This window comes from Plectropomus leopardus, chromosome 16, assembly GCF_026936395.1.
Source record: "Plectropomus leopardus strain MGB_pleo_1.0 chromosome 16, ASM2693639v1, whole genome shotgun sequence".
NCBI classification, from domain to species: Eukaryota; Metazoa; Chordata; class Actinopteri; order Perciformes; family Serranidae; genus Plectropomus; species Plectropomus leopardus.
The window spans coordinates 30,799,150-30,822,796 of record NC_142191.1 but is presented as its reverse complement, the minus strand read 5'-3'; the positions used below and the strand labels follow the sequence as shown (position 1 = coordinate 30,822,796).

The window sequence follows — 23,647 nt, the reverse complement described above, 5'->3', positions numbered from 1 at the left end:
AGGGAATGCATGTGTCACAACCCTCTTATTTATACGTTTTTTTGGATAAAGCATTTTATGCAAAAATAAGCCTTCCTTATCTTAAGTTTCATGATTGCCATGTTAATATCTAAAAGAAATTTAAATTGTAGCACTTATTGGATTTACTGATAGCAGTATCTTCATTTCAGGCTGAGGTCATGTGCGGTATTATAGTATATAGTATATATCAGTTTAACCCTTTGAAATCTGAGCAAATTGGTCTGATTTCTTACAAGAACATGAGAAAAAGACATTGTGCAACTTTATAAGAAATTACCCTTTCAAAAACACCCAGCATGAAATTAGTAAAACTTACAAGAAAATAAAAGAAAATTGGCACACAATAAAGTGTTTTGAAAAAGGTAGAAATAATGAAATAGTGAAATAAAATGTAACAAAAAATAAATAAAACAAGGAAATTACCTGGGAAATAATAAAATAAATAATCAAATAAATATGTACTTATAATATTGATTTTTAGGGACATTTTTTTAAAATGTTGTAGTAATTCACTGTCCATCTCTCTTTTTTCAAGTTATTTTTTTTTCTTTTTTTTTTTTTTTTAGCAATTTCCAGTGCATCTCTTGCCAGGTTGCTCATTGCCTTTTTCCCTTCTTTTGAAGAGAAATCAAACCAGTTTGCTCAGATGCTCAAGGTATCAAATGTTTGTGAAAGGAAACTGAAGGCACAAGAAAACTGATAGTGATCCAGGTTTCAGGGGTATAATATCTTAGTCCTCACATTATGCAATATTTCTTTCTCAGAATTGTATTTCCTGCAGTCAGGAGCCAATTTTATACTTTCATGATAAAATTACAGGAAATAAAACTGAACAGTTGACTTAATTAAAAAAAGTTTTTTTTTAAATGACTAAATACATTATAAGTTCAGAATCCTGGCTGCAGCTCTACATCTTAGATTTGCATAGTAGTGACAGCAGTGCACACTAAAATGTATATAATAATATAATATAATATAATACAATATAATACAATATAATACAATATAATATAATATAATATAATATAATATAATATAATATAATATATAAACAAAAATCCAAAAATAGATTTAGTTGATTGAATGAAGCTACAAGCTGCATTATGTCTTTCAGTCACTTCTTTCTGTTTTATTTATTGAATTATTTTTGCCTTTATTTAAAACAGTCAAGGCACATGCTTACAAACAAGAAGAGGGAGCATAGTTGTAATCACATTACACAGACATAATACACTGTATATTAACCCACTGAAATCTGAAAAAAATTGCTTGATTTCTTTCAAACGCGGGGGGGGGGGAAGGCAATGAACACTGAAAGAAGAAATTATTTTTTAAAAATCCGCAAAAAATGTGAAAAGTACAAGAAAATTACATGATAGCAATTCAAAAAAACAAACAAGAGAATTTAAAAAAATAAATAGACAAGGAAATGGCCTGGAAAATGCTTAAAACTATAGTAATTCTGTAACATAATTTGTGATATTTAATTATTTGTGGATCATTCCTAACCAAGTCTCTCATTGGCTTTTTCCAATGTGTTTGAAAAAAAAACCCTACTAATTTGCTCGAGGTTCAAAGGGTTAAATACTTGTGAAGGGTGTCTGAAATCAGCACAAGGAAAGTGACGTTTTTTTAAAGAGTTACAGCGGGGAGCTGTTTACTTTCTGTTGAAATAAATGTAGGAAAAGCGCAGTAAAGTTATTACATTCATCAATATTCAGAGTAATCCTGGTGAAGCCTCACCCAACCATCACTGCGTAAACATCGCCTCGCGCTGCGAACGTATGGAACGTTCCATCGTTACATACGTAGTTACGCAGCGGTGCTACGCGCTGGAGCTGGGTGTGAAGATGGCGGACGAGGAGGCCGAGCAGGACCGTAGTCCTGAGAACGGTATCAGTGAAACGATAGGAGAACTCAGACAGCGGTTACTAGATCTGCAAACAGTCGTGGTTAACGAAAGCGGCGAGTCTTCGGTGGAGTCCTCCTCTGAGTATTGCCAGGAGTTTTGCAGGGTAAGTTATTCCCCCCTCGCATATTTAACGTTAGCCAACAGGATAGCCTGCTAGCATTGACAGTAAAGGTAACGTTACATCCTGGCTCCTGGAGAGTCCATAAAGAGAAGGCTTCGAGCTGTGCAATGTTAACAATTCCACAATAAAACCGCATGCAATGGTTAAAGTTTACTAACCGGCTAACCGGCAAAGCAGAAGATGTAGAACTCAATGTATGCTACCTCAGCTACGTTAGCTCCTAGCACACGCTAGCTCCCGTGTCTGCAGGAGGGAAGGCGAGTAAACCGTCATGTAATTTGCGTTGAAATTCATGTAGATATATAAATATATATGTAGGTATCTGTCGCAGAGTTGTAAAAGATTAACACTGACCTGATTCCATGTTTGTCATATTGTAGCAAAGTTAACTATTTCCTGTTACCAGCCACTACCTGCAGTTAGCCAGTATTAGCTTTTAGCCTGGTATGTTTGGCTACATGCGCGTGCACGTGAGCATAATTTTGCAGATTGACTATAGTGGTAATGTAGCTCTCGCGCTCGCTAATTGCATTGGTCCCGCTTTGTAACGGTTTTGTTGAAGTCATTGCCCCACATTTTCGATGTCAACAATAACAACAGCGTGACCTTTACTACTACCTTACGTGAAATGGAGCGAATTTGACGAGCCCTCACAAGAGAACCGCAGGGATTTGTGGGTTTTTCCCGCGATGGTTTTCGCGTGTGTACGTGCCAAACGGAACGCACGCGTTTGCACAGGAGGCACGCCGTTTTTTTCACCAAAGTTGCACATTTAAACAATAGAACATCCAATACAGCCAGGTTCCCCTGAGTCCTGCACGCTCCCCATCAGCAGGCCAGCTGCACTACACTATTGCTACAGAGAGATGTGAGTAACATAGCGAGCTGTGCGACTATATCGGAGAGTGTAGAGGGAGGGCGGATCTGCACCATGCAGCTCGACTCCCATTTTTTGGGTGAGGGGATCTGGTGAAAGGAAACATGTCCAGTGTCTCGAGAAACGGAGCTCAAAGCGAGACCTAGAATTTTGACGGAAAAAATTAAATGTAGGTACAAAGGTATAATCTGATCTTGAAAGGAAATGAGTTACAAGGTCACATGGAGGAACAGTATGGATAAAAAGAGATAAATGCATTCACAAATAATCTTATTGGCCAGAGTTGATCATTGCTGCAGACACCTTTCACAAGTATTTAAACCTTTGAACTCAGAACAACTTGGTTTGATTTCTTTCAAAAACATTGGAGAAAAAGCACTGAGCGACTTGGCAAGAAATACACAGGAAAAAGAAATTTAGATTTAGAAAATGATTTGAATTTTGAAAGAAAAAGATAGAAATGTAGAGAAAACTTATAATAATTATTATTATACATTTTATTTTTACACAATTGTAATATATTTTAAGCAGCTTTTCTCAAGTCATACCCTTGTTTTTTTCTTTTTGTTTGTTTTAACTTTCCTATTTTGCTTGTTTGTTTTTGTGCTGATTTTCAGGTAATTTTCTTGTACAGTTATTTTTTTTCTAAAGATGCCTGCTGCCTTCTCCCCATGTTTTGAAAAAAAAAGGCATTTTTTCTCAGGTTTCCAAGGGTTAAGTAAATTCTCAAACCAAATTATTAAATAGACATCAGTGGTAGAGTCTGAACTGTGAAATTCTGGATATTAAGAGTTAATGTGCTGTTTTCTGTAGTTGTCTCTCAGGAAACTATGGTTTTTCTAAATTAGTCAGTATAAGATACAGTTCACAAGATGAAAGTTATGGCACAAATTGCAAATGAATAAACTGAATGTCAAGAGGGGTTTTGTAAAGTGTATATGCAGTATATTGATGTTTTAATCGTGCAAGTCATATGTGCATACATGTATGTACTTGATAACTGAACAGGTCTTGGTTATGAAAATATTTAAGAAACCCTGTGCTGTTGACCACCACATCACTGCTTTCTTATGTTTTTGTTTGTTTGGATTTTTGCAATGAAAATTGCTGTTTTTCAGAATATTGATTTTGTTGTTGTGGTGTTGCCCATAGTTGCCATTGGTTTTGTTAACATTTTGTTCAGCTGAGATCTGTGGACACAGATACACAACGGAAAGGGATATTTCATTGATTTTCAACCAGTTTTGAATCAAAACAATGTAGTAGGTAGTAGGGGTGTGAATCACTGGTTTCGTCACAATACGATGTTATATTCATACTGTGGACAAGGATACAATATTGGCAATGTCACAAAGTCTGCCTCAATATGACTTCAACTCAATTTAAGGGCCTGCAATCAATATGAGCTGATATAATATGCCCATTTAACACAGTTAGTTACAGAGGAAGCTGCCAACCTTTTTTTTGTTTTATTATGCTTTTGGACAGAAAATAACATACCAAAAAAAGATGAAAAACTGGTTCATTCTTTTGAAAATACTTTCTGGTAAAAAAGGTTTTTATTTTAATTCAAATAACGATCCTTTTCCTTAAATTTCAGGGCTATCTGACTCGAACACAAACTTCTCCCAACATCCTCAAAATATGGATTAACAAGAAGGTCTTTTGACAGAATTATAAAACTTGGTTCAATAATAACTGTCGAGGTCATGACAAGCAAAAGTCAGGCTTTCCTTGTCAATGTTATTAGCATAAGCCTATGGCATTTTACATTGCATAAATTAGCTGAGAGGCTAGCTGACTTTTCTTGTATTTATAATTTAACCAATTAACGTGTATTATTTATGCTTTCTCTTACTCACTGCTGGTTTACGTCACTGCATATTCCAACAAAACAGCACGGCTGAATTTCAGTCTGCATGCATGGTTTTTCCGTTGAACATCGTTGAAACAGAGCAGCTAATGTCACTGTCACAAAAAGGTTGGCAAAGTGAGATGTCCGTCTTGTACGTCATGTCTCCTGAGTACAGCTTTTGTTTACATAATGATGTGTGCTATGTCTGTTGACTCGCAGTTTTTCCAAAAATGAAACATTTTCACACTGATGTTTTATTCCCGAGTAAATAACATTATCCTCATCATCCTTTTCTTGTCTGCTCGCCATCTGTCCGTCACTGTGTGATGGTCACACAGAATTTCAAAGTTAAGGTGCATCTGAAAGAGGATGATATGGATCAGTGTTTTCACTTTGCATTGATGTTGCGGGATCGTTGCTCATTTCATTGATATATTGATACAGATCACTGGATCATTACAGCCCTAATGCGTTGTATGTGCACATGAACTGTGGTAAACTTCCCTTCTAATCAGTGCCCAGTTATCCCTTCTCCCCCCACAGCAAAACTCCTTCAGATGATGTAAAATGTGTCATTTGGAGGAGTTTCGCCGGCTCTTGGGCTGTTGCTCGAACTACACGCTGTACTTCTGCATTTTCTGGCATATTTGCAGCCAACAGCATGGATCTATACAGCTTATCAAGAGAGTTACCCGCTGCCTTTATTTCTCTCAAATTTGGAACAAAATCCTGTCAAATGGTAAAACTACGCAGCACCGATCAAATGTAAACTAAGATTCTGTTACATAGTTGCATATTTTTTGCTTCAAATGTTTCAGAAACAAATTTTTTGGCGTATTGTTCAACTGTAACACAAGATTGCTGGCCACCGTTTAACCTAGAGCAGTCCACATTAAGTCTCCCACTAGTGGGCGTGTCTGGTCAGGCTTGATGCATTCTGGTAGTTATAGGCTTTCTGCTATTTATAATAGATCCATGCTTTCTGCCCTTTTGAGCAAAAGCGCCCTTTTTCTCTGATTTCTCTGGTCATATAGCAATAATTTCAAAAGTCTTTGCCTTTTTCTGCTGCTAGTTTTATGTGAAAACTCTCTTCATATCGGTGAAATGCTTCTTTAAGTAACCCAAGTGGTCAGACAATTAGACTAGAACTACAATCAGTTTATTAATCTATTAGTCGATAGAATGAACATTAATTTTTAAAGGTTTTGATGAGTGATTAATGGTGTCAGTCATTTTCAAGCAAAAAGGTCAAACCTTTGCTGGTTCCTGAGAATCTGCTGTTGTTTTATTGCCATGTACGATGGTAGCTGAAGAGTCTTTGGGTTTTGGACTGTTGATTAGACAAAAGAAAAAAACTGAACTCGTCATTTGCAGCTCTGGGAAATTGTGATTAGCATTTTTCACTTTTTTAAATCACAATCACAACTGTGTCACATACATATAACAGTGTTTCCCATTAATAACCAAGACTATGGCAGGCCAGCCTGGTGACAGGGTGCATGCGCATAATGCAGAGTCTAGTTAAAGTCTGACTGAGGTGTTTACATGATGGAGTAGCTCAATGTCCAGTTGCATTTCCTGGGTGTGTGACTGACACAATAATTCCACCTTTTCTATCATGTTAACATACTGACTGTGTTCTCTGTGGTGTTTTGTTGAAACACGTTTGGGCATTTTTAGCATGTGATATGAATGCTGACATAGCCATGTGGCAAACAGTTAAAATGGATCATACCTCGGTAGTCTTGATGGTCTACAATATTACAAATATCCCTTGTCAACAAATAGTGTAAGCAGTCTTCTTAGATTTTCTGTTGAACCTTTTGTTTTGCTATCGGTGGAATTTGTCATTTCTTTGTATGTTCAGCCCTGATGGTTGTTGCTGCTTGTGCAAAATACTCAGCCTTCTGTTATTTTTTTCCGAACTGGTACAAAAGTTTACCATATAAATAGGAGTTTTTAATGTTGTTTAGTAAGGAAATGACTGTGTTTCTCTCTCTGTAGACACTTCTGGAGTATGCAGGCCGTTGGAGGATAGAGGAAGAACCTCTGCCATTGGTGGAAGTGTACTTAGTGGCCCTGCTGAGTTATGCCGAGGCCTCTCCGCACCTCTCTCTGCAGTGTGAAAATGTTCCTCTTGTGGTTGAGAGGCTCTCGCTGTAAGTATTGCTAGTAAAGATGAAATAATTAGCAGATAAGATTCTGGCTTCAGCCCCATCGTCAGTAATCACTGTGCAGAATGCCACCCTCTTACAAAAGCTATTATAGCTTTCTTTGTTAATTTGATCAAAGCTCAGTGCTCAAACATCAATGTTGTGTTTTTGTTGACTGCCATTTGTTCTGCAGGAGCTTTGTCGAGCTTTTGCTCTCACTGAAGATTGATGTTCCAGTTGGCTTATGGAAAAATTTCAAGACGTCTGTGCAGGTAAAGCTAATTCAATTCAATTTTATGTATAAAGCCCCTTATCACAAATAACAATTTGCTTCAGAGGGCTTTACAGCCTACAACATCACTCTGGCCTCAGACCCTCACAGCAACTATGGACACCCCCCAAAAAAACCCTTGAACGGAAAGAAAAAATGGACCTGAAATGAAAAAATAAACCTCAGAACAGCGACTAAGGAGGAACCCCTCTTCTAGGAGTGACAGACATGCAATAGATGTCATAAAGAACAATAAAATTACAGTAGATGACAAAATGAAAGCGGGAGGGGTTAAGATGCACAGCAACAAAAATAGTAACAATAACATAACCTACAACCAAAAAAGATTATAAATGTATTTTTGTAGTGTTATTTATAATATTACATGCAAATATTGTTGTGGCAATAGCAATCATGTCTATAGCAATAATGGAGGTATGACTAATAATAATGGCAGTAGTAGTTGGCGTCAAGTAGGACCACAGCATCAGCAACATCAAGGATTCTCACTTAAGAAAGAACCGGGATTTGTTTCTAAAAATGTCACGGCCAGTTTCAAAAGTAAAGTCTTTCACCTGATAACTTCCTTTGTTTCAACAGTATAAAAGGGATTGAGTAGGGCTGTACCCGACTCAGAATTATCAGAATAATCGAATCTGATTCAGCAGTTCAGTACAAATACCTATGTGAGGGGTTTGAGATTATGTATTCGACTTTTGCCTTTGTTTGACGAAGACGAAAGACGAAATGTAAGCATGAGAGGGCATGAAATGACATGCAGCAAAGGGCCAAGAGCTGGAAGTGAACTTGCGACCACTGCCACAAAGACATTTCCTTTGTACATGGGGCGCCCGCTCTATCCACTGAGCTACCGGGTACCCGCATTGTCTTTTGTTTTATTTAGTTTTGTTTTTGTTTTTTTGTATATATAAAGTTTTACAGTTTGAACAGGGCTTACAAGGACGGTTAGTGTGACAGCAGCATCCACCTCATATAGTAAACAAGTCAACGACGGATCGCAAACACACAACAAAAGTTTTGCCAACACTAGATGTCAAACAAGAGCCTGAGAACGTGTTGTTGAACTAGCTATGAGTTGTAAACTGACCCCTTCCTCACCTTACAGCGCGGCCGCTTACTCCCTCTGTGCCACTAAGTGCCACTGCCTGCACTTCCACAACTGCTTGTATCAAAGATTAGCATGAAAGTAAAGAGCGTTCACCCTGCAGCAAAATCTTGGGACCAGTATGTCTCCAGAAGTACACTGCACAGCACACTGTCCTGCAGAAATTGCAAAAAGGGACTGCTCAACTTGAAGCAGTCTTTGTGGACCAATCCGGCTTATGATTTGAATGTCCAAATTTCAAGGGGCAGCCCTAGGATTAACATGATGTAAATGCTACTCCTATCTTAAATTTGGAGTTGAAATATCTGAGTTTTTGTCCAAAACCTGCATTACACAGCAATCTCAGGTGTTCAGATTCAAATGAGAAAATGGGCGTTCAAACTAAAATTACTCAGTAGACTGTAGATGGTCACATAGTGTCTGCTTTTTTACTTAAATTCATAGATTTCTCCTGTCATGTAGTTTGCTTCCAGTAAGCTGCAGGAGAGTGGAATCACCCAGCTGTCCCTGCTCTTCGCCCTGGGCCAGTATGATGGGGTTTGGATCAACAGCACCCTGCAAGGCCTTCTGTCCAAGGAAAGCCTGCAGGCTGACCAAGGTGAGCTCCTGTGTGGTTTTCATAGTTCCTACAAGTCTATGTCTTTTCTGGACCAAAAAATGAAGGGAGAGAGGCGTGTATATGTTAGTGTTTGTTTATGTGAGTATCTCTAGTAATAGAGAGGTAAAGCATTTTCAGCTTCAAAATATTAAATCAGGCCCCAAGAGTTAATAATGCATTGAAATGATTTTTGACTACAGAATGAAAGAACTAAAAAGTAATTTCAGTTGTCTTCCAGTTCAGATTAAATGTTAGCATTTAGTCAGATATGTAATTGCCTTCTGTGTTCTGCCAGAAGATATGTGGGAGACTGAAACAAAGTGGCAGAAGGCTGTATGGTCACATGAGACCAAATTTGACCTTTTTTGCCGTGACACCAAATGGCACGTTTGGCACAAATGAAACATCACACATTACAAGAAACACTCCACAACTACCATGCTGCACATTCACCATGCTGCAGGGAGTCTTCTCTTCAGAAGGCTTTTTGAAGGCTTGTCAACATATACTTTATGCAACAAAATACACAGAAATGCAGATGGCGTTCCACAATAACAGATATTTTAATCATAATTTCATTGTCACAATCTTGTAAGAAACATAATTTCTGTTCTTGACTGATTTGTAAGATTATTTTTGGATGAGATTGAGATTATTTTTTACTAGACAAACAGTTGGGATGAATTTATTCACAGGGATCCTGCAGATCCTGTAAAAGTCTTAAAAGGCATTAAAGTAATCTAAAATTAAGGGCTTAATTAGTATAAAATTGACTTAACTTGTTTTTTCCAAAGTCTTAAAAATGCTCATACATAGTAAATAAGAGGTTATGAACTGTTTTTTCCTGACGTTGCATTGTAAAATCTCAAAATGATTGGCAACATCTATTTTTTTTGTTAAATAATTTTAATAAATCCCTTTTCTTAAACTCGTCATGATGGGAATGCAGTTAGTGGAATTTCACATGCAGATTGAGAAACACAATATTGCCCACCAAACTGTCCAGAAATGCCAGATATTCCCCACTTCAGTTAGGAAACTAAATAGATACTTTTATTGTAGTACATGTTAATTGTCTTCATGTGTTTCACACTAAACATGATTGTTTTTTTAACATTTAACATGGATCCTCTAAATTTTTATTCTCAAAAGACGTATTTTTTGCTACAGTAAATGTTTGGGCAAAATAAATTTAAATTAAATTAGAACATTTTTCTTTGACACTGTTCCAAGTGGCATTGAAATAGTCCAGAAAAGTCTGAAGTCTACCTTGCCTTAAGCTGCAGGAACCCTGTATTTAGGAAATCAAGATCTGTTGTGAAGTTGTGAAAAGTAATATGCACAAGATCACAGCAAGAAAGTTTATTCACTCAAAACAACTGTTACACACACACACACACACACACACACACACACACACACACACACACACACACACGGCCATATTAATTGAACCTGTCTTACATATTACCAGAAATATAAGCCAGTAAAGAGTGTGTTGAGTGTTTTGAACTTCAGGCTGTGTTGCTTGTCCCCTTAAGCAGTAATGTGCATAGTAGTGGAAACCACTCCTTACTGGTTCAGAGTTGGTATGAGGAACTTTGAAATACGACATGTTTTGTCAGGAGCACTGACGAGCAGCAGTAAGAGTAAAAATATTAGAATAATGATGTATGGTCTTGAATGCAGGGTAACAAATGATGCACTTGGTCATGTATTTAAAGGGATAGCTTTACACTTGACTAAAAACTTAGTTGAGAAAAATCTGAATACATTTTAAAAATCTGTTAAAAAATAAATAAAAATCTGATTGTCCATTGTTTTTCAGTGGAGGAGTTCCTGGTGCAGGAAGGACCGGTGCTGTTGGAGATGAGAGTGAAGCAGCTGATGAAGGAGAATGAGTCGGGGAAGGCCTTACTGCTGGCAAAGGCGTGCTACGACTGTCCTGCCTTCCAAGGGAAGGGATCTTTTAAGCAGATGTACCTCGTGTGCCTCTGTGCTACCTCAGAACAGGACCAGCTGATGGGCGAGGTGGGTGGAGCGGGATGGTTGAGTTTGCTGACTTGAAGCACAAGAAAGAGTTTGGAAAAGGCTTACTTATGCAGAAAGGCTGTAATCACACCCAGTGGTGTTGTATTAGCGACCAGTCTCAGTGTACATAAAATCCATTAACCTTTGTTTTGGTTTTGGGGTCACAGTTGGGTTCCCTTCAGGAACCAAAAAAGCTTTGCGCCCCTCCGCCCAGCAATTTTGATGCTTCCATGCAGGTGATAGCCGAGGGCCGAGGCCTTATGTTTTTCGGTTGTCAGGTCGGCTGGACAGCACATTCTTGTGTACGCCTCAAGGGAATTTCTCTAGATTTGACAGAAACATTCACTTGGACTAAATGATGAGCTTATTAGATTTTGGTGGTCAAAGGTCAAGGTTTTTGTGACCTCTGTCTCATTCTTGTGAATGCGATATATATCAAAAATGCCTCAAGCGAATTCCATCAAATTTGACACAAACATTTGCTGGGACTAAAAGATGAACTGATTAGTTTTGGGGGGTCAAAGGTCAAGGTCACTGTGACCTCGTCGGTCTCATTCTTGTGATCACATTATCGCAAGAACACAGAGAGGCAATTTCTTCAAATTTGGCACAAACATTCGAGTGGACTCGAGGACAAACTGATAAAACCTTGGTGGTCAAAAGTAAAAGTCTAAGTGACCTTACATATGTCTTATTTCAGTGAACTTAATATCTAAAGGTGGCCTTGAAGGAGTTTACCCAACTTGGACTAAAGAATGAATGATTAGAATCTGGTGGTCAAAGGTCAAGGTCACAGTGACCTCATGAAACTTAACTTTTTGGCTATGACTCAAGAACCCTTGGTGTCCGTCTTGAAACTGAGCTGATTGTATAGATCTTCTGTGCTGCCAGGAGGAAAATGTGTGTGAAGCATCTAAGTTTTCAAAGACATGGAAGCAAACTGTAAGTTCAACTTGACTTGTGCGTGGAGGCATAACAGCACACGGCGGTAAATCCAGTTTTTTCAAGCATCAACAGTAATTGGGAAAGCAACCAATATAAAAGGATTCATTTTTGAGTTTAGTTAAGATTAACATGATTTCATCAGCAACCTCTAGTTTATTTTCTCTCCATACATCATATTCATCCAACTTTGTTTCACTTCATATGTTTTTCCCTGTTATTCACGCCCAACCTGCAGTGGCTCTGTGCTCCTCCAGGGGTTCCGCCCCACAGTTTGAGCACCATTTCTCTGGCTTAGGTTAATACCTCGGCAAGGTCAGAATCTGTAGTATGAGGCTGCCAGACTCCCTGTTCAGTCCGTTTTCACCTTGTTCCTCTAATTGAAATGTTCAGGTGATGTCCATGTAAATTGATTTTTTAAAAATTGTATCCACAGATGTACCCAGCTGTATTGGAACAACGTTGTCATGCATTTAGGCGAATCTTAGCCAGGTCAGCCAGGTCAATGGGCAAAGTCACCTAGCATGCTACAGTCGAAAGAAAACAACAATAACAAAAAGCCTTTTTGTTTCATACAAATAGTTGACAAGATATTTTGACAGTAATTGTTTGGGTTACAGGGCAAATCAAACGCAGGATTTCGCATCCCTTCGGGATAAACACTTAGTGTTACACCGCTAACATCTGATTCAAGCAGACCAGTTTAACATTGCAACATTGCCACATGTTGTTACTCAGTTTAACTGTTTACAGTACATACAGGACTTTACTGTAACACGTTTCTTGTCCACCAGATGGCAGACCATATTCAAAAGCCATTTGTGTGACGTTCACACTGGAGGCATTCATAGTGCCTCCTGATACTTTGGAAATATTGGATGATTTAGTTTTTGGGGTGCTGCTAATTTTTTTTCCAGTGAAACCATTAACTGTATACATGGCATCTATCTGTCCAGCTTTCAAAGGAGGATTGCCGCGACGCTTTAGAGATGATCTGCAACCTGGAGTCAGACGGAGACGAGAAGGCAGCTTTCACCTTATGCTCGGCCTTCCTGACCCGACAGCTCCTCCAAGAAGATACGTACTGTGCTTGGTAAGAAAACAGAAGCCAGCACATTTGATGCTCATCTTTACATGTTTTATTGTTATATAAAGGGAGGAGGAGATCCATATTACAGGGCAAAATTTAATGACAATAAAACTATTAGTCTCAGCATCTACACCTGTCTTAAAAAGAAAGAATAAGGTTGTTAATAAGGTTGTTTTTTATCCCACCAACAAATATGTTTGAGTGCAGTTGATTGAATTTTTCTAAATTGATTTATGTTTTTCAGAATTAGTTTATCTTTTAGATTAATTAATGGGCCTTTCAAGCAAAATGTGATATGCTGCTGGTGTAAAGAAACATCGACACACATCATACTGGGGAAAAAAGTTCAGGGAGGGATGTCCTGATTACATTTTTTTAAAATCCCCATCGAAGTCATTTGATTTTGAGTATCTGCTAGTGCTGAGTCCTGATGCAATACTTGTAGTTACCTGAATAACACAGAAGCACAATACACACATCAAGTACTTAAAAGTTATTAAAATGAATCCAGTGTATATTCTTGGCGATTTTATAGCTCTGCAATGCTATTCAAGAAAAATGTGTGCTCCCAAACAGTAACAGTTCCTTAATTTTTTTTTTGTTTGTTTTTGTCTTTTTTTTTTTTTTTTTTACAAAATAACAAAATGAACATACTATTACTAATATTTTAATAGGCTCTTATTACAATTCCACTTATTGTAACATTTGTTATTGTTTTTGTTTTGTTTATTAAAAAAGTAAACAAACCAACACTTCCTCAGAAATCGCTCTCAGATTCACTTAGTGTAGCATTGCAATAAAAGTAGAGAACACTATAAAAAAGAAACATTATCACAATTCCGCATCGGAGTAGTTTTAAAGTTTAACATTCTCAGTCACAAAAAATTAAAATCCTTCACAGTTTATACTAAAACTAGTTCACTAAAAATGAACAACAAAAAATATCATTTTCACCTAGATCGATGTAGCAGCTTCAGCCCAAAAAAAAACGGTTCAGTTGGTTGTTCAGTGAGTTCAAATGTACCACCTGCAAATGTTAAATCACTTGCACATAATTAGTATGTCATGTTAAGCCACAGTCTGTGTCCTTGGCTGATAATGCTCTTCTATAAAGTGTTTGTGTCACTTTGTGTTCTTGATAAATGGGGCAATACTCAGAGGCTGATGGTCATTATGAGCTTTGATAGATATTGTGACAATAAATGCAATAATTGGGCAATGAATTCTCGTTCCTCTAACCAGGGAGCTGACTCTGTTTTGGAGTAAGCTGCTGAAGCGACTGGAGCCATCAGAGCAGGGCTTTCTTGACAGATGCCGCCAGATGTCCCTGCTTTCCAAAACCGTTTACCACATCCTGTTCCTCATCAAGGTCATCCAATCAGAGGTCAGTCGGTCGCATGGTATTATCAAAGTTTGGGGCCACTGACAAACAAGATGTATCAAATGCTCATTGCATGTAAGCTTTTTAAGGGCATTTCTGTATGCATGGATAACAATGTTTTTAATGTGATTCACAATTGATTTGTAAGAAGACTCAGTTTGAGAGTGAAAAAATGCCAACACAAAGTTATTATAACAGCTTATTTTCAGGTCATTTACTTTTCATCTTTTCATTTATCTATTTTTATGTAATTCGCAGGACATTTTTTGTGAAGTTGCTCATTATGTTTTTTGCCATGTTTTTGAAAGAAATCAAATCAATTACCTCAGGTTTCAGAGATTAAAATGATTGTGAATGGTGCCTGAACACATCACAAGAAAATGGACGTTGACCAAGGTGTTAAGGGATTAAAGGGTAACTACACCAGTTTCCAAAATCTGTCTTAATTTCTGTGGATGAAGACAGTCCAAAAATATTTGGAAACATGGGCAACTCTTCCAAATCTAAAACTGGTAAGACTCAAATTTGCTATGTCATCAAGTATAAAGTCTTGGGCAGCTCCATAGTCAATGAAAGGTGGAAGATGTTCTAAATGAAAGCAAGAGCAGCCAGGGGAATGTTCTAAATCTATGATTTTTTTCTGTTTGAGAACTCAGAACTACACAGTAGAATAAAGCCCATGTGTGTATAATTAAGAAAACAAACAATTTGTGCATCTGTAGAATCTGATTCATTCACATTCATCATCTATGTAGCATTTTCAGACCTCATAGTAATTGCAAGGTTGAGACTTGCTTCTTTGACCTCTGGCTTTGAGAGAGAGAAGCATGGTCACAAATATTGACTGAACGTTTTTAGCCATGAAAACAACATTGGAATTATTAATTTAGTTGGTGTTTTCCCTTAACAGGTCCCAGTGCCCAGTACCTCATGCGTTTAGCAGTTTTAATTACTCTGCTTTCTCTTTTTCATAGATTGACAGCGTTGGACTTCCGGTGTGTATCGAAATGTGCATAAGGGCTCTGCGAATGGCATCAAATGATGGGAATACCAAGGCCACTGTGTGTAAGACCATTTCCTGCTTGCTTCCCACTGACCTGGAAGTCAAGCGAGCCTGCCAGCTGACTGAGTTCCTCTTGGAGCCCACAGTGGATTCATACTACGCTGTGGAGACTCTTTACAATGAACCAGATCAAAAACTAGAGGAGGAGAACATGCCTGTTCCCAACTCTCTACGCTGCGAGCTCCTGCTGGTTTTTAAAACCCAGTGGCCTTTTGACCCGGAATTCTGGGACTGGAAAACATTAAAGCGTCATTGTCTAGGACTAATGGGTGAGGAGGCTTCAATTGTATCATCCATTGACTTGCTGAATGATACTGAGGATCCTGAAGAAGAGGAGGACTTTTTCAGTCAGGAGGGGTATAATAATGTCCCAGACCACATAGTGAGTGGCACCTATGAACTAAAAGATATAACGGACAAGAAACAGAAAAACCGAGAAATGAAGAAACTGAGAGAAAAAGGTTTCATATCTGCCAGGTTCCGAAACTGGCAGGTGTACATGCAGTACTGTGTGCTGTGTGACAAAGAGTTTCTTGGCCACAGGATTGTACGCCATGCACAGACTCATCTGAGAGGCGGAGTGTACAGCTGCCCAATATGTGCTCAAACCTTTTCCTCAAAAGACACATTGATTCCCCATGTAACATCGCATGTTAAACAGTCGTGCAAGGAGAGACTGACTGCATTGAAAACAAACAAGAAGTTGGCTAATCCTAAAACCGCTGCCCCTGTAATGGCAGCGTTACAGGCCAAGACAGAAAACAAACCTTATGAAAATGGGGATTTATCAGTGCAAAATGGGGGGTTGAGTCTGAATGTTCAGGACAAACTGGCTAAGAGTGAGACGGAGAGTAGTGAGGACAATGTGTGCCCTGTTGGAAAATGCAAAAGGAGCTTCAAATATTTCAAAAATCTCATTGCTCACATTAAAGGTCATGGTGACAATGAGGAAGCAAAGACTTTCCTTGAAATGCAGAGCAAAAAGGTTGTTTGCCAGTACTGCCGCCGTCACTTTGTTAATGTCACCCATCTTAATGATCATTTACAGGTCCATTGTGGCGTGAAACCTTACATCTGTATACAGCTGAACTGTAAGGCAAGCTTTCTGTCCAACACTGAGCTTCTTATACACAGAAAAACACATTCTGTTTTTAAGGCCAGGTGCATGTTTCCAAATTGTGGAAAGATTTTCAACGAGGCCTTCAAACTCTATGACCATGAGGCACAACATTATAAAACTTTCACATGTAAAGTTGCAGACTGTGGAAAGGTATTTCATACACAACAGCAGCTGGATTTGCACCAGGAGGCGCATGCCACTAAACAAAAGCAAAGGCCATCTACTGAGCAGAATCCCCAAAATGCACAGCCTGGCCCTTCACTAATTCAACAAATGCTTACCAGTAGCACTCCCCTTAAACATGAGAATTCCGAACAACACTGGGACTCTGAGAGTAATTCAAGTAATGGAAGGCTGTCAGCATCTATTGAGAGTTTGCTCAAATCTTCACAAGCACCTATGGAGAACTTGGGACAATACAGAGTCAAACACGAACCACAAAATTCGCCTTTTTCAGTCACCAGTCCGCCACAGGTTGTGACTCACAGTTTGAATAATTCTGTGATTCAGCCTGTAAATTCCCACAAACATGTTTCAGGTTGTCATTCTAACGATAATATGAAACCACCCCAACAGAATCAACCAGTACCTCCATTTGAAGCAAATTACGTGTCACATCCACAAATGTTCCCCGGGAATGTAAATGCTGGATCAACGAGTTACAGCCCCGACTGCAGCTTACCTTTGCCAGGACAGCAAGGGCCAATGTGTAGCAGCAACCTGTTACCATTACCACTGCCTCAGAACTCTGTAGGGCCAGCAATGACACAACCACTCCCTCCAACAGTAACTCCTCAGCCACTTACTGGTAACAGATCAGAGAACTCTGTGACATCCTCAATGAGCACAGTCCCCCCTCCAGGACAGAGAGAGCGATTTCACTGTGCATTCGAAACATGTACAAGGCACTACAGCTCCTACAGAAGTGTTGCCAAGCACATGAAAACAGTTCACCCAGATTTCTACGAGCAGTGGAAAGTCACTCGCACTAAAATCAAGGTAACCTATGCCCCAGCGCCAAGCACAGCAACTGTTGGACGTCCCTGTTCAGTCACCCCAGTTCAGAACCAGCAGGGGAACAGAGTACCAGTTCACGCAGTTCAGAGGCAGAATGTTATCCAATCAACTCCTTATATTAATATGGGTGCAAGAATAAACTGTACTACTCTACATACCTCATCCATACCAACTCACAACCAGAGTGCTTCACTCCTGATGGAGAATGTTTTAAATCCCATTGTTCTCTCTCAGCTAGGAAGTGATACAAATCCAATACCAACTCAGTCCCAAGCACCAGGTAGTCAAAGTTGGCACCCAACCCCCGGAAGTCAGCAAATTCAGATCTCTGGCTCTTCCCAAGTCTACTCATCAATAATGCAAGGAATGCCACAGGTCGATTCTACCAGTGCTCCGTTGCCTCTGAGTGTCCCATCTTGCTCTATGCTTGGCTCAACAATGAAAAGACCAGCAGAATCCTTGCCATCACCACTTGTAGCCAATCGAGCCCAGTCAGTTATGCCCTTGTACATGGATCGTGCTAAGCAACTGTCACAACAAGCGGCAGATCTAATTCCTCCACATATCTCACAGATGCAAAGCAGTTTAGTCTCTGCTTCCAAAGTGCCAGAAAAAAATAATTCAGTGCAAAATCATGTGCAGTCAAATTTATCCTCTCCAGACGGGAGACCCAAAAAATCCAAGAAAAGCCAAAAAGACTCTAGCAAACAACCTCTAAATGGTCCAGTTGTCTCTGAAAACACTGCTGAAAATCAAAAGAAGGCCAGAAAAAGCAGTAGGACCAAATGGCCAGCCATTCTTAAGGATGGCAAATTTGTCTGTTGCAGGTGTTTTAGACAATTTGATAGTCCCAAATCTCTCGGAGGCCATTTGTCCAAGCGTGTTATCTGCAAACCATACGAAGAGTCAGAACTGAACACAGACCTGCCATCATCATTTCTTGACCTTCTCAATTCAGAGCCAACAGTTAGCACCGCTGAGCCACAGCTGTCTTATGATCCTCCTGCTGTTTATCAAGAGAAGCCTCTACAGTCAGTTACAAATGGTTCAACAGTTACAAAAGATTACCCCACTTCTAGTTATTCACAAGAAAATCTGCCAGTTTTAACAGCCACAAAAGATTACCCCCCTCCTAGTTATTCACAAGAAAATCTGCCAGTTTCAACAGCCACAAAAGATTACCCCACTCCGAGTTATTCACAAGAAAATCTGCCAGTTTCAGCAGCCACAAAAGACTACCCTTCTGCGAATTATTCACAAGAAAATTTGCCAGTTTCAGCAGCCACAAAAGATTACCCTTCTGTGAGTTATTCACAAGAAAATTTGCCAGTTTCAGCAGCCAAAGACTACCCTTCTGCGAGTTATTCACAAGAAAATTTGCCGGTTTCAGCAGCCACAAAAGATTACCCTTCTGCAAGTTATTCACAAGAAAATTTGCCAGTTTCAGCAGCCACAAAAGATTACCCCACCCCTAACTATTCACAAGAAAATCTGCCAGTATTCGGGAATGGTGAGTCAAATGATGACATTCTTAAACAAATAATGGCTGAGTCCAACATGTCCGATCTTTTTGTGCACGCACCTGCTCCCCAGCCAATGTTCCAAAACCCTTGCGGTCCATTTTTAGCTGGTGAGCGTTTGCCAGGGAGCTCAGTCATACAGCACACAGAAGATGTCCTGCTGAAGCGAGAGGACAATGTATACAGCACAGCCCATTATCCTCAGCCTAGTGTCAATACATTTGCTGGTAGTGAATTTCCAGACCCGCTAATTTCTCAAATTCTCACAGAAAACCCTCCGTCTGCTGCTCCTGGAAGTGTTCCTACAAACCCCAGTGAAGGGTATCACTCTGAGACAGCAGTTCAGACACCAGATTCAAACCCTGTGACGCAATCACTGTTACCTGACAGTCAGCTTAGTCCAGCATCAACAAGTGGCAAGCAGGCTGAGATGCAATGGAAGGCAGCTGATCATGATATTAAAAAAAGACTGCGAGAGCAGATTTTGGCTGGTGACTTTCAGCGTAGAAACAGCGTATGTCAATCAAGCAACACTGACCCTAATGCTAATCCAAAGAGTCCCCTGTCCTTTAGCCCTTTATGCAGTCCTTCTGATAATTTTGGACTTCATCAGATGTCTGATGATACAAAGAGTGACTCAGCTGGTCAAGGACAAGATAACTTGACAATCATCCCAGCAACCTCTGGTGAAATCGAAGAACTCCTGAACACAGAAAGCTTTACCGGTTTCAGAGAGTCCTCCACACTGCTGAAGCAGGATGTACTAAGCCCCACAGGTGTCCTGGCAAATGATCCAGATCCTGAACCCACTCAGTTATCTGCCAGCCAGCAACAGTGGATGACAGAAATTCAAAGTGCATTTGAAAGGCTTGACTTGGTCAGAGAAATGTCTGTTGAGATGCCAGCTCCTGTGGAACAAAAAATCATTAGTACCCCAATCAAAACAGGATCTACAAGGGACTTAGTCAAGCCATTTGCTTGCGAGAATGAAAACTGCACATACAGTTCGATGTCAGGTGAAGCACTTTGGAAACACCTCTCTAAAGCTCACAACTACACACTTGAGATGGTGAACGTTGTGAAGAAAAGGTATGGCCTATACGCTCCTTTCAAGTGTCTGAAATGTAGTAAAAGATTCACTCGCAATTCAAACCTTCGTGCTCACTACCAGTCGGTGCACAAATTATCAGCTAAAGAAATTGCAGATCTAGATATGAAGCGCAGAGAGGCCAATGCTGCTGCTACTGCTGCTATACGAAGCCGACTTTCTCCTGCAGCTAAAACCCCAACAGCTACTCCCTCATCAGTGGAAAATGGAGCACATCTGTATGCACCCCAAGATGCAGTAAAATGTAATTACCCATCTAATGACATAGCTAATCAGAATTTTCAAGATGACAATCGCTCCACAGTCATTCACCCTTTGCAAACAGCTCCTGTGCACAACCAAGCAATTGCTCCACCAGTGCAGGCCCATACCTCCACAGAAACCATATTATCAGCACAAGCTGGGATGGCAGCACAACAGTGGTCACGTGGGCCGCAAAAAATCTTGCCCAGGGTGCCCAGTCAGCAAGTTGGAGTCAATTTGCCCAAAATGTCGGCTACTCTCGCCCAGGCTCTGTATGCCACGGCTCAAGCTAATGTTCTTCCACCTCTTGACAAACAATCTGCTATTAACAAGCAGGCAATAGACATTGCCAAGAAGACAAAGGAGAAGAAACCCAACTCAGGTGGTGACACGAGTCCGTACAGACCATATCGCTGCGTTCATCAAGGCTGTGTGGCAGCCTTTACTATCCAGCACAATCTGATCCTCCACTACAGGGCAGTTCACCAGTCTGCTCTGTCGGCTTTGGAGGTGAACAAAGAGCAGGACCAGAGTGAGGGACAGGATGAAACAACTGAGCACGAAGATGAGGAACCAGAGGCAGATGTTCCCCAGATTTCTGAGTTCAGATGCCAAGTCAAAGACTGCTCCCGAGTTTTTCAGGAAGTTCCTAACCTCGTGCAGCATTATCTTCAGCTGCATGAATTTGGTCTTGACAAGGTGGGCACTGTCTTGTCCACCATCAAGCTCGGCAAGTTTAGTTGTAGCCACCAAGGGTGCCCAGCATCCTTTACGGCTTTCTGGAAGTATATAGGGCATGTCAAAGAACAGCATAAAGATATAAAGTTGGCCAAACCTGTAACAGTAAACGTCTTGTTCGAGTGTGAAATTGAAGGCTGTGATCGTTCGTATGCCACAAAGTCAAACCTGCTCAGACATGTCATGAAGAAACATCAGGACCTGTACCAGCCTAAACTAAAGAATCAGCAGATAAAAGAAGACGGGATGAAGCAGAACTCAAAAACTTTGCATTTCCAAATCAACAAGACGATTAATGGGAAGGAAAACATTGAGAGCAATAAAAAGATCGTACAGAAGGGAAGTGACACAAAGAGAGTCAGCAAGGCAAAAAAAAGCAATCACTGGACTAAATATGGAAAGCCCTCCTTAAAATCTAAAGTTGAGGCATCTGCAATGTGCACGAAGAAGTTTCCTCTGCAGTACCCCTGTATGATTAAAGGTTGTGACTCTGTCATGAAATCAGAGCGAAGCATTTTAAAACATTACGTGGGACACGGACTTTCAGAGAAGTACCTGGAGCAGCAAAGGAGTCACTTTATTTTCTGCAAAAAGGTCCCCAGGCAGAAGTGCCGCCCCGTCAGGAGTGACGATTCCAAATCAGACAACACCTCTGAACAGTCAGAGAACGAGGTGATGGCAGAAACTGGCACTGGCCAGGAAGGAGGAGAATATGAATATTCAAAGCCTGTCCTGCGCAAAAGGGCTGCAGCAGGGTCCCCCTCTACAGTATTCGATAGCAAGATATCAAATGATGAAAGTTCAGATGGCTCTGGCTCTGTGGTGCTCAAACGCAAACGAGGACGCCCTCGAAAACTGATCGAAAAAATAGTGAAACGCAAGAAAACTCCACGGACAACCAAGACTGAAGAAGTTTACACTAAGGAAGATAAATCTGAGTCCTCTAGCCCTGCCATAATCCAGGAGGCAGTGACTGAGTCGAGTGCTTCACTGGCCGCTTTTAAACCAATGGGATTTGAAATGTCTTTCTTAAAATTCCTGGAACAGTCAAATAAAAATGACCATCCCCTGATGACGAAAGTTGATGTACCAGAAACCGGGAGAAAAACATCCAGTCTGAACACCAAAGACACCTGTGTTAAGTTCAGCAACCCTAGGAATTTGAAATCACTTAGTAAGGTCAAAATCATTATAGACAAGACCTTTTCGGGTGTCACTGACCTTATGTTGAAACAGCTGCAGGACATGCAGCCCACAGTAAAATTGTAAAAATTAAAACATGTCCTTTTCTTGTTTTTGTAAAGCAGAATCTCAGGACTAGATGAGTAAAATCTGCTGCGGATGGTGCCCCACATTTGAAATATTTTTTACACATCCAGTAAGAAAAAAAAGAGTTGTTTTGAATAATACTGTAATATCTGTACAATTTTTGTCTTTTTTATAGAAAAGTATATAGCATGTTTTTATTTTATCAACTATTGAGTCAAAAGGTTACCTGTAAATTTGCGACATCAGCCTCTGGTGTCTTAATCATCCCTGTGGGACTTCAAGACAAACGGACTTTGAAATGGGTTGTATTGTTGTGTGTAGTTTGTGATTCGAAGATGTTGATTATTGTGCGTTGGTTATATAGTCTGAAATCACCCACTGCCACCAGCAGTCTTACTATTAAACAAACCGTTTTTTTACAATTACACTTTGACTTGTTTTTTTTATCATTTGCCATTTGGTTTAGAGACACTGCAGTTTAGGAATTCCCCTTTATGGTGTGAAGTTTGCATGCAAACAGAATGGAAAATGTTTTTATGAAAGTTCTTGAAATATTAAAAACAAATGGGCTCCGCACTGTAGTTATGATTTCTGACCTAGAAAATGGGTTTCTTTTCTCTCTTTTAAGTTTCCTAATTTTTTGCGGTTCGTCAAATGCAAATTTGCTTTTTGTGCTAATTGGTAGCTTAGCATAATGACTGGAAGTGTTCCAAAGATACTGTGCGCCTGCCCAGGGCTGTAATAATGTAATGTAGATATCATCTTAGTTTTTCGGTTTGTTTGTTGCTGGTTATAAAGGCCGCATTACAGTGAAGTGATGGAATTTTTTTTAAACTGGACAGAAATAAGGGACTATATCCACATTACTGATAGTTATCAAAAATCTTGTGTTAAATCACCAATACTCAACTCTACCCTATCTTTAAAAAGGTTTTTGGTCAAAGATATTTATCCTGACTATGGGAAAGAAGTCAGATGTACTGTATGTTGCAAAATGTTAAAATATCTCTTAAAAAAGGCCTACCAGGTAGTACTTGTTACTTTAGAGCAAGTTGTTCATAGTGTAATTAGAGAAACAAAGTGCTCTCAGTGGCCATTTAAGAATATTGTGGTTGTCACTTCTCATTTCAGGTGAGCAATTAGCTCTGAATCACAGTCTGGTGAACAGCCAACCAAAACAGCAGCTCATAG

At 39.7% G+C, this 23,647-nt stretch overlaps 1 protein-coding gene across 1 annotated transcript; it reads left to right on the top strand.

Moving 5' to 3' along the window:
• Window positions 1-1,836: 1,836 nt before the first annotated feature.
• On the top strand, window positions 1,837-22,883 carry znf292b (zinc finger protein 292b). The gene is made up of 8 exons (XM_042503028.2): window positions 1,837-2,036; window positions 6,791-6,945; window positions 7,133-7,211; window positions 8,799-8,934; window positions 10,763-10,965; window positions 12,864-13,000; window positions 14,240-14,381; window positions 15,353-22,883. The coding sequence occupies exons 1-8, from the start codon at window positions 1,872-1,874 to the stop codon at window positions 22,454-22,456; spliced, it is 8,121 nt and encodes a 2,706-aa protein (XP_042358962.2). The 5' UTR covers window positions 1,837-1,871; the 3' UTR covers window positions 22,457-22,883.
• The last annotated feature ends 764 nt before the right edge of the window (window positions 22,884-23,647 follow it).